Consider the following 12,393-nt stretch of genomic DNA (forward strand, 5'->3'; position numbering starts at 1 on the left):
GCTTTCCTACTTTCCAATCCAATGATATTTTTCTCTAATCTCTATGACTTCACATTATTTGAAATATATAACATATATATTTGTTACATATCCAAATTGTGTCATATGATATTTTTTACTTCCTTTTCATCTACAGAAGAACCTCTAATTCACTCCAAATTAATCCTTTAAAATTCATATCAATATTATTACTAATAATATTGCTAAGAAACAGATTCTTACTTGGAAGCAGTTTTGCCATCGTTTCCTGCTAATAAACAATTCAGAAAAACTAATGTATTAGAACTGAAGGTAGAACAACACGAAAATCATTTCAGAAATTGTAAGGACATAAAAATTTCAAAAAAAAAAACAGAGAAAGAAAAATGATAAAGAATAAAAAGAGACAATTTTAAGGACCTTGTTGGCCATCTACTCATTACTCCAAAATCATGCAACATGCTCACAAAAAATGTTGAAAATATTTTTTTCAGAGAATCAGTCCTTATTATAAAAAGTTTTAACCCCCTTTTTAAATGACATTATAGCTTTTCAGCAGTCCAAAGATGGAGTGGAATCATAAATGTTTTAGAACTGAGTTCTTATTCTGAATAGCTCTTTATTCCTTTGCTTATAAAGAGCTTATATCATATTTATTCATTTTCCTTTTGCCTGGATTTTTCTGTAATTTCCCTGAATTAAAGTGCTTATTTTCCATTCTTTCATTTACACAGCAAATATTTACTAAGTTTCTGTTTTATGCCAGGTATTATTCTGTGGGCTACAAACAAACGAAAAACAAAAAATAAAAAACCTTGGTAGATTGTTTTGTCTGTACTCTTCCTGGGAGCACTTAGCATATTCTCCTTTATAATATTATTCATCTAAATATTCATTTCCACTCCACTCAATTCACACATTCTCTGAGGGCACAGTCTATATCTTCTATAATTTTGAATTTCTTTCCTTCCCTGTGCAAAAACATTTGTAATTAATTTAAGTGGCAAGAATAGATAATTCACTATTTAATATGCAATGATATAGTGTTCTCTTATATTCATGTAATTAAGAGGTTGGGGGTCATATTTCCCTGGTAGAGATGTTCTCTTGTCTTGTTATAGGGTATGCTTGTCGAAGGACCACCAGGACCAGCAGGACCTGCAGTATGTAAATGTTTTAAGATTATTTTTGTCTATTTAAAGTAATCATATATAAGATTTCTATTAATTAATGAGAACATTTTAGACTAATTAGAATATTGAATTATAGAGAAAAACATTTGTTCAGGGGAGCTGGTGCCTTTGAACTGCCTTCTGATTTGTCTATCCAAGTAATACTCTTTAAATTTTGTTTTAAATATTTTTGTGGCTTAGATACCTCTGCACCTTCTAAACTCATTTTCGTCTTTCTACTGAAATATATGAAAGTAAAAAAAGTCATTCTTATTTTCATTGCAGAGGTATAATTACATCTCAACAAATGGAATCTCAACTTCTAGGTAGACTGCAGCTGCCTTATCTATACCTCTGTGTAGAGTAATTATCAGATTCCATTGTGGTATCCTGATAAGGCTGATGTTACTCAGTGTGTTTATTCTCAGGTGATTGCACTGATAAGACCTTGTAAAAAATCCTCTGTCTTTTGTGGAATTAATTAAACTCTTGTCATCTAAAATAATATATGATACTGATGCATTTAAATATGTTTACCCATAAAAGGAAACATAATTGCCTCCAACCTAAATGATTTCTACATGTTCAACTTGGCTATCAAATTTTTGAGATCTAATTTTATGAGTGTTCCATTTCTTCAGTTAGAACTGGGACCAAATATGACCTTAGAGACTTTACATTCGCATATTCTTCTTTCCTGTTTTTCCTTGAAATGTTTGCCTCCACCCTGAGAGCAGCTGAACTAGCTACAAATTGGTTTCTATATGTTGTCTTTTCACAGGAAGATAAATAGGGCAACTGTTTAGAACTCTAGTGTATATTTATAAAATATAAACGAACTCTTCGATAGGACTAGAGTGAATTCATCTAAATATGAATGAGATTAGGAATCTGATTAAGATATGGTGTGTTTCTCTATAGGGTATTATGGGTCCTCCAGGTCTACAAGGCCCCACTGGACCCCCTGGTGACCCTGGCGATAGGGTAAGTGAATGGACATGATATCTCATTACAAATGCATGTCATACAGACTTAAATAATTAAAATGTATTCTACAAGTATAACATGTTATCTTACTGCGTGTGGGAGGGGTAAAGGCAGCATGAATTCAGTGCTGCACAACATTTTAGTTAACATTTTAAATATTATTTTGAAGTGAGGAAAACAATGTGCATTTATCTATGGCATAATTAGTAAGCAAACTTTTATTTCACCCAATATCCATATTGATATGAACTCATTACATTCGGGATTCTGGTCTTCAAATTTGAATTCCAGTCATATTTTCCAGATATTTCCATTTATATTTATTTGGATGCTGACAGAATAAGTTAATAAATCTAAATTCTACTTTGAAGATCAAACCCTGGGTTACATACTGAAATATCTCCTTTGTGTTAAGTCTCTCCAAACTCTTCTCATAAAATAACCTTCCCTTTTTTCCCCACATCCTTGAGTAGCCAATAACTTTCTACTTTTTTTCTTTTGTTCTTTAGAGGATCAGAGATGCAAATAACTTCTACTTTTCATATAATTACAATTTAAATAATGTAAAAACTTTTTAATTTAAATTTAATGAAGGAAGATTTTTAACTATTTCAGAAATTCTGGACTGAGTGACAGCTATTTAAGGTCAGAGGACATAAGAAGTGTATTATGCAAACATTATGAAACTTTTTATTTAAAATAAAGTTCATAAAGTTAGTTCTTACATGCTCTGCTTACTTAATTTGATATGTCCAGTTTCTTGGAGACATTTATTTGTAATAGTCATTTTAGTTAATATTTTTAAATCCCACCATATTTTCATAAGACCTTTTTATATTCTGTAATTTACTCACCTTAAACTCTATATCAGGTGACAAATTCATCTCTTTACACTGTGCCTTATAAATAGAGACATATAAATGATCTAAAAATGTAGGAAATATTTTAGTAATAGGAAATTATACCATTCAAGCTAGATTTGTTAGGATTTTAAAAAAATATTTCTTTATAGAAGCCATTATTTGAACTTACTTTAACAGTTCCTTGAAACTTGTAGAGAATCTATTGAAATAATATTATAAATAAAATATAATTTTGCCAATCTAGAATCAATGTTAACACTTTCCTAGGAGTTAACTTTTTATGAGAAATTCACATTTGAAAAGTGCTGCTGCATTTTTTTATATATTGGTTGGGCGCTTTGAGTTATAGCATTTTGTATCTAGTTATTTATTAATTTTTGAATTTACTTGCTTCCCTGCCAAGTATGACATGGCTATGTAGAAATGTCTCCTTATATTGAAAGCTTATGGACATATACCTTATATCTATGAGTCACATACTTATGAACAGATGTATATATTACATATTTAATATTTTCTATATTCATATCCATATCTTGGATTTCTGGACAGCATAGTCACATCTAAACTTCTAAATGTACATGTATGTATGCATGCACACATACATACACTGAGTATATTTAATCAGTAAACATTTAAAATAAATTAGTGATTATCTATGATTAACATTAACATGCTAAAATTAGTCATTATCTATGTTAAAAAGTATCTCTCTTGAAGATAGTATCTATTGTCTATTAAAATATAGTATGTAGTTAAGTATTCTACTAAATAAATACTATTTATGTATCTGTTAAAGAATACTAAAATATACCTTAAACCTAGTAATTTTTAAATAAAACTTTCATTATTTACTTAAATCTGTTTTTATCTAACTGTAAGAACCAGGCTTGTACCACTTGTTTTTCTCACATTACTTTCCCTTAAAATATATGTGAACTCTTCATCTTACACAGTTTTAGGCTGTGAACAAAGTTTGAGCAAAATTTATAGCTTAATTGGATTATATATTAATAACCGAACATTATTAAAATCATCTAAAACCAGTGCAACAGAATAGAATTCTGTCTAGGTATACTTACTAAAAACAGACTAAATAAGGTGGAAAGGGCAAATGCAAATTAGATAAAGTAGACTTCTGTTATAAGTTATTCTAGTTCTAGTAAATATTATTTTGATATTTATTTATTTTGGTTATTTCATTTATTTTTCTAGGGCCCCCCAGGACGTCCTGGCTTACCAGGGGCTGATGGTTTACCTGGTCCTCCTGGTACTATGTTGATGTTACCGGTATGTTCTTTTTTATGTTATAGAGATGACTTGATATCTTGTCATCTTTTTTCTGAAGTGTATTGTTGAACCATATTGAAGAGCAATCAACTAAAAACCATTGTACAAGGTAGAAATACTTGAAATTAAGCAGCATTTGGAAATTCAGGGAAATTTTACAAAACAAAATTATGGTAAGTATCAATCTCTGCATTAAAACTAAGAATTCATTATTTGATTACACTCTTAGCAACAGAGTTTTTAAGAATATTTCCAATTGTGGTTTATCCTGAGTCACATTATTAACATGTTTTTCATATGTTATTTAACATAACATTAATATACTATTTACCATCTATTATCTATATAGTCATAAATAGTATTTATTTGTAGTGTTATTATTCATTGCTCAAAAATTACTTGCTTTACTGTAAGATTCCTTTGTAAAGTTTTTGTTGCCCTGGTGTTTTGGGAAAAAAATGCATATTTTATTTATCAATTTCAATGTAATGAACAAAGTTTCAAGAAATAATTACTTAGAATGAAAAATTGACTCCTACTGCATTTTGAGTTAAAATGGAGCAAATTTTATAGAGGAATATTACAGAAGATCTGTTTTATAACATAAGTACTTAAGAATGGGTGAACAAAATAAATAAATCACAAGGAAAATTTCCTGTGTATTAATGGATATTCCAAAAATTTTGACAAACAAAATAGAGATTGAGCTGTAACTGTCACTGAACTTGGTATATTTGGAATTTTATACAAATGAATCAATAAAATGGGTAGCATTTGTGCTTAAAAAAAAGTCACAATGGTTTATTCCAGAGGTAAAGAAATTATAGCATTTAAAATTGAAACAGAGTTTCTAGTTTCTTCTTCTACAAATGGTAACCGTAGTGTAAAGAACTTCCAGAAGAAATGGAAAGAGCAAAACCAAAACAAACTAGATCTCATGATTCATTATGGAGTTACTGTGTAATTTTGTAAAATCCCACCATTTTAATAGGTGGTTTTTATCTAATGATCAAAGCACATAATTCAACATGTTTGACAAAGCTAATTTTGAATTTCTTAATGTTATCTCTTCCAAGTTCCGTTATGGTGGTGATGGTTCCAAAGGACCAACCATCTCTGCTCAGGAAGCTCAGGCTCAAGCTATTCTTCAGCAGGCTCGGGTAAGAAAGGATAAACTTGCATTCCCACAAGATGACTCACTCTGTGTCAAGTATATATGTGTGTACATACGGAAGACGCTACCATTATTAATAGAATATTTACTTCTGAATAGTGTATTAAACTTACTTGGAAAACTGCTAAAATTATATTTGTTTTTCTAGTAGTAATGTTTATTAATTGAAAATTATAGTTAGGTAGTTGACCAATGCAATGTTGCCATTATATAATTCTAGCAGTCTCCCACCATAACACGCAAGATTTCTATTTTTTTTCCCAAGAGTATTGATATATTTACACCTAGTGCACCTTATCTTTCACATCCAGTTTTACTCTGCTAACTTATAAGTCAATGATTGGTTATAATTAAGAGAATAAAATTTGAAATACATTTGTTCTTAATTTTCTGGATTATTTAACGTATCATGGATAACACAGAAAATTAAATTTTTTGGACATCATATATAACAAAGAAACCTTCAAATTTCTTACCAACCCTAATCTTTATAATCTGTTGTATTTTTAAAATTTCAATTTATGTTTTTTAGTTTAAAGCTTCCACTACTTGTAGACTTATAAAATATAGAATTACATTTATGTTTTTAAATTAGTTTCATTGAAATTAGAATATACACAAGAAAATCAAAAGGATAGACCAGGAAGGAACTGGAATTCATATAACATTTTTCTTCATAGTATTGGTTTTCTTTTTAAGGAAGAAGGAAATAAAGGATTTTTGGTTGGTATGGATATGGTTACCCACTTTCTAACCAATATAAATCACTTCTGTGATAAAATTTTTATGCATCATGATGAATTTATGCAGCATGTATAAAAATATCTGAAAACATGAGTAAAAATTGTAATTCATCCTCAATATTTGTTTATGTCTTTCCTAAGTCTATTAATCTGAAAATATATCATTATTTGATTGTATCATGTTTAAAGATAATGAAAAATTAAAATATTTGTTTATTAGATTTTGGCATAATGCAAATCTAAAATTATTTAAAATAATTTACTAAAGATTTCTATAACTTATTTTATAAAATATATTCTTTTGAACGATTTTAAGGTAATTATTTGAACTTAAATATTTTATGAGGTCATTGAATTCCTCATTTTATTAGTCCTCTTAACCTACTTGAAAAATAGGTAGCAAGCATTATAATTCAATTTTTCAGATATTTAATCTCAAGGATTAAGAAGTATATTGTCAAAAATCTCATGGTGAGTCAGTAGTGACTTTGGAGATCCTACTGTTTTCATCTTGTGCACTTTTCTAATATGATTTTGCATTTATTTCTGTTGTGGTATTATTTTTGATATCTTTGTGATAAATCTAAGTGTTCATCTGTTGAGCTCTCTAATATTCAAAAGTAGCACACAATACTAATTTAACATCTATCAAATTTTTATCTGTTGTACTGTATGTGTTTCCGCTTTTCAAGTATGCTAATTTCACATTTCTAATATTCAGTGTAACAATAGTGCATGTAATCAGTTTATTATGCGTATGATTATACAAAATAAAACATTCTTCTCTCTAGCATTATATCTGAGATTTGTTAAAAGGCACATATTATCATAACACTTCCTGACCAGTTTTGTTTTATGGTGTCTGGCTTTGGTTATCATAATTTTTCCTAAAATATTGCTAAAAGAATTTTATTTAAAGCCTCTCAAATTGTGCCTACACATTTAAGAGAAAAAGGCTATGCATTATTCTTGAGTAAATTCAGAATAGTAAATTAGCAGATATTAGTTGTTCTAAAATCTAGTTTAACTTTTATTTTTGATTAAGTCATAGCAATATATATTACAAGATTTTATATGTTAAAAAGTTTTTAAAATGTCTGATATTTACCTCTTTTGTCATTCTAGAAATTTGCAGTTCTTCAGTAACCTGACACTCTTTCTAGCATGTAGCTATTAAATCTGTGTTGATCATGTATTACTTAAGGGCAGCTTGTGCAAATTCATATTGTACTTTAATGTGCTCTTCCAGGAGAATATTACTGAATTTGATATATTTTGTTTTCTAGATTGCTCTGAGAGGCCCACCTGGCCCAATGGGTCTAACTGGAAGACCAGGTCCTGTGGTAGGTTACCCCAACAAAGATAATATATGTTAAAATTTTCAAATTAGCAGTTCCCTGTGCAACTTCTTCCAGGGATTGTGCATATCTATGGTTGGTGACAATAGGGTATGTTTTCATGCTTGCTGTTGTTTCCATTAAAAAAAACCCTTCTCAATTCAGTTTTCAGTACATTTTGATCAAAAGGTCTCAGTAAAAAAATTTTAAATTGAATAAATAAAATTACAAATGTAATTGAGTCATATCCAACTATTAATTTCTTAAACTATAAGTATCATTCATTTGCCTAATATTCAGCTTCCAAAATTATGTTTTACATTAAATCCTTGAGACTTAATTTTATATTAAACAAAATGTTTGTTAAAAAAGAAAAATTTATTTGAGGCCAATGAAAATTATGACACAATCTTAGGGCAAGCAAGATACTTTTTAAACTGCAGGTTGCCTCAGTATTCCACAAGGTGCTTCAACTATTAGAGAGAGTATTTTCTCTTGTAGAAATTCTTGGAAATAACAAAGTGTTATTTTTTTCTCACTAGCGTGATAGCAAGCTAAGATATTTCAAATATTTTTGTCTAAAGAATCTTCAAATACACTAGAATATACTAATGTTAAGCGGTGTAGCAGTTCACAGGATTTAAACCAGGATTCTCATTAATTTTAGAATAGATGGATAAATAATTTATATTTTAAATTTTTTTTGTATAAATTTTTTTCTGCTATGCTTTCATATGCTCTCATAGACTTTCAAAATATTTTATGAAAATAAATCTATTTACAGAATGTATTATTCTGAAAGTTAAAATCTTGTCTGTATTGTACATAGTAGACACTTGCAGCAAAACTATTGTATTCAAATTTAAATCAAGTACTTTGTCTTCTAATTATTTAGTCTGTTTTACTGACTATATTAGGATAATAGTTTTTCTTCATGTATTTTATCGAAGATTTTATTATGTAGATTTCTTATATTTATATTTACCATAATTTAGTCATAAAATTTTATATATATTTTGCAGGAATATACATTCAATCATATAAGCTCACGGGGAACACATATTCTGATAATATGTTTCATAGAATTTAAATTATATAATTTAACACATTATTAAATGTTTATCATGTATTTTATCATGCTTTGCTTTTCCAAAATACAGTAATATGGCAGATTCTATATCACTTAACCAATGAAATAGAGTTAATTTTTAATTATTTGTTAATGACTCAAATTTACATAACAGGAAAGTAAGTAGTATGTTAGTGTATTATAAAATTTCGAATCAGAAGAATTAACCTAGGTATTTTATTAAAAATAAAACTTTCTGGGACTCTGAACTTAAGACTCTAATGTTGTAGATTCAGGATTGGAACCAGCGACTGTAATTTTAATACGTGCACCAGGTTGATTCCTATGGCCAAAGATATTTGAGAAACAGTGCCATATTTGATTTAATTTACAAATACCAGGCTGGGCGCGATGGCTCGCACCTGTAATCCCAGCACTTTGGGAGGCCAAGGCGGGCGGATCACCTAAGGTTGGGAGTTCGAGAGCAGCCTGACCAACATGGAGAAACCCCGTTTCTACTAAAAATAGAAAATTTGCCAGGTGTGGTGGCACATGCCTGTAATCCCAGCTACTCGGGAGGCTGAGGCAGGAGAATAGCTTGAACCCGGGATGTGGAGGTTGCTGTGAGCTGAGATTGCGCCACTGCACTCCAGCCTTGGCGAAAGAGCTAGACTCCGTCTCAAAAAAAAAAAGAAATTACAAATATCAGTCCTAGGATATCTAAAACTCTATTATTCAAATAAATTTCATTTATTATCTTGAAAAACACAAGGAAATGGATTCATAGTGGCTAACGGCAGCAATGAGCAAAAACAAGTGAGGCACATTATATTAGCAGTTCTTATTTTCATTAAACAACCATTAAGAGCCAGCCAATTTTCCAGAGACTGTTGGACAAAGAGAAAATATTGACAACCATAAACACATTCTCAAAGTCATAGGCAAAATTAATTAATTTTATCTACTTATCACTTTGATATGAAAGTTTTAGCTTCCTTAATTATTGAAGGTAGGTATTGAGAGAAAAAAATCATATTGTTTCTTTTTGCCATTTCAAAACATGCAAATTTGATGTTTGCATCAAAACATTATTAGTCTTCCAAATATCTCTTAATTCTATAGTCTAAAAAAGTATTCACTAGATTAAGATTTAGAAAAGAAAGTCTACATCGATATTTTGACATCTGTACATTTTTCCTATGAAAAATTATTTTAACCAATTGTTTACATCTAGTTATCTTTATAGACAAATGGAGGACTGTATCATAAAACATGCAGGAAGTGTAGAAAATCTGTTTTTTCCCTATTATTTTATAGTCAATGACTGTGTGACATTTTTTAGAATAAATGTTGGAGCAAAATAATTATAATCTGTTGAGTAGGTAGTGCTTATATACAGAGAATGTAATACAGTCGATTAATTAAAAATAGTCCGTTCTATAATTGCATAATTGCATTCAATTCAGTGATTAATAATCTGATTTAATGTAGAACCCCAGTTTTTCTCTTGTAGAAGTTTATTTGCAATAATTCTTCATTGGAAGTTTCAAAGTCATTATTCTCTTAATTTTAAAGATTAGAAAATTCATGTTACTTGACTTTTTGTATTTTGTGGGCATCGTTAATATTTCTTTTACTTTGGAGTCACCAGGAGACTATAAATTGCTACCATTTTTCAGATTTAGCATAATTTAAATCTCTGTCATACTTTATACGATGTAGTATTTAATGGAATGTGTATGGATTTAAATAAATTAGAATCTTTTAGAACACACAGTATTTCAGCATGAAGTAGCTATAATCACCATGTTTATTTTTAATGTTCTGAAGTTTTTTGGGGATATGTGTTGCCTAGTGTTTAATTTTAAATCTCACAACTTGTTTATAAAACAATTTTATGTTTTGTTTATTTATTTTAGTACACATGCCAGGTTGTTGTTACACCGTTTACATTTTAGTTATTTTTATTTATTTATTTTTTGAGATGGAGTTTTGCTCTTGTCACCCAGGCTGGAATGCAGTGGTGCTATCTTGGCTCTCTGCAAGCTCTGCCTCTCCGTTTCAAGCAATTCTTCTGTCTCAGCCTCCTGAGTAGCTGGGATTACAGGCACCCGATGCCATGCCCGGCCAATTTTTGTATTTTTAGTAGAGACGGAGTTTCACTATATTGGCCAGGCTGGTCTCGAACTCCTGACCTCAGGTGATCTAACTGCCTTGGCCTCCCAAAGTGCTGGGATTACAGGCGTGAGCCACCATGCCTGGTCACCTTCTTAATTATGTAAATGTATTTAAGAGATGTTTGTTATACAGACTTATTCTCATGGGAAAAAACAAACCAACCTGGGAAAAATGTGTTAACACTATTTCACGGCAATTATAATAGTATCAATAACACCAGGTTCTTGCCATTTTATTATTATACAATTCAGAGTCTAAAAAAATCTGAATATAAAAGCAGTAACATTTTGTCAAGGACTTGACTTTGTCAAATCCTTACAGTATAAATGGATTACATGTATATCTGATTTGGTAATAATGGGTTACTCTACTACTACATCACAGTGTAGTCATAAATAATGCTTTGTGTGTCATCATATGAGTTCTGATAGTGCACACACAAAAGACAATTTCAATGTGATTTCATGAGGTTAGCTTCTGTGTACTGCTACATAAAATATAGACCTTTATTGCTCACAAATTGGAATGTAATCAGTATATTGAGAAGAGATATATTTCAATGCAAGTGCTGGAAAATTTTACTGTGTTAATTAATAAGTTAAGGCTAATATGATTAAATATATTTTGAATAATGTTTAATTATTTCAGGTGCAATTGGCAGGATAAAAGTAGTTATGAAATTGCTAAATTAAGTGAAATATCTTCACTTTTTCTCTATAGGGGGGGCCTGGTTCATCTGGGGCCAAAGGTGAGAGTGGTGATCCAGGTCCTCAGGTAAAAAATAAAAATTTGACTTTTTATTCTTGACTGGCTTCTTTGATACAGCATAATTCCTTCGAGAATGCATCAATAGTTAATTTTTTTTGTTCCTGAGTAGTATTCCATTGATATATGAGGGTTTATTTTGAAATTAAAAATTCAGAGAAAACTGATTACGATATTTGGGTGATTCAAGATATAGTAGCCTTCTTTTTTATGTTGGGTTAACTTTGCCATTAAAAGGATGGAAAATGCAGCTTAACTGGGAATCATGTAAAAATACTGATACTAGACTATATGAAAATGTAGGGAGTTTATTTTTTCCCAAAGTTTGTGAACTTTTTGCTCAACACTTTCTTTTTATAAAATAGATGAAGCTGAAAACATATTGCAGTAATTATTTTGGATTTTAGTTTTCCTTGACTCCTTTAATCCAAAAAGAGAAATGTGTTATCAAAGGAAGGATTATTTTCATTAAAAACTAAAAAAAAAAAAAAAATTGTACTGTTATTGTTGGCCCATGCCTTCGGACTGGAGTTCAGAGTACAGTCTTCTCATTACAAAGCTACATACTCTTTAACCTGTAGACAATCTTTTTTGTTTTTTTTTTTTTTGAGACAGAGTCTCGCTCTGCTCTGTTGCCCAGGCTGGAGTGTGCAGTGGCATGATCTTGGCTCACTGCAACCTCTGCCTCCTGGGTTCAAAGGATCCTCCTACTTTAGCCTCCCAAGTAGCTGGGACTACAGGCATGTGCCAGCATGCCCGGCAAATTTTTTTGCATTTTTTCTAGAGTTGGGGTTTCACCATGTTGCCCAGTCTGGTCTCAAACTCCTGAGCTCAAG

The 12,393-nt window shown here is 30.3% G+C and overlaps 1 protein-coding gene across 2 annotated transcripts in view; it reads left to right on the plus strand.

Moving 5' to 3' along the window:
* The window catches only part of COL11A1 (collagen type XI alpha 1 chain), a 232,057-nt gene that overhangs the window by 88,794 nt on the left and 130,870 nt on the right, over window positions 1–12,393 (plus strand). For both annotated transcript variants that reach the window (XM_001140143.6, XM_001139974.6), the window contains exons 10-15: window positions 1,101–1,142; window positions 2,073–2,135; window positions 4,217–4,291; window positions 5,368–5,451; window positions 7,495–7,551; window positions 11,513–11,566. In XM_001140143.6, coding sequence (XP_001140143.1) covers window positions 1,101–1,142; window positions 2,073–2,135; window positions 4,217–4,291; window positions 5,368–5,451; window positions 7,495–7,551; window positions 11,513–11,566 — 375 coding nt within the window. The remainder of the gene's footprint in view (window positions 1–1,100; window positions 1,143–2,072; window positions 2,136–4,216; window positions 4,292–5,367; window positions 5,452–7,494; window positions 7,552–11,512; window positions 11,567–12,393) is intronic.

Source organism: Pan troglodytes, chromosome 1, assembly GCF_028858775.2.
Source record: "Pan troglodytes isolate AG18354 chromosome 1, NHGRI_mPanTro3-v2.0_pri, whole genome shotgun sequence".
Taxonomy (NCBI): Eukaryota; Metazoa; Chordata; class Mammalia; order Primates; family Hominidae; genus Pan; species Pan troglodytes.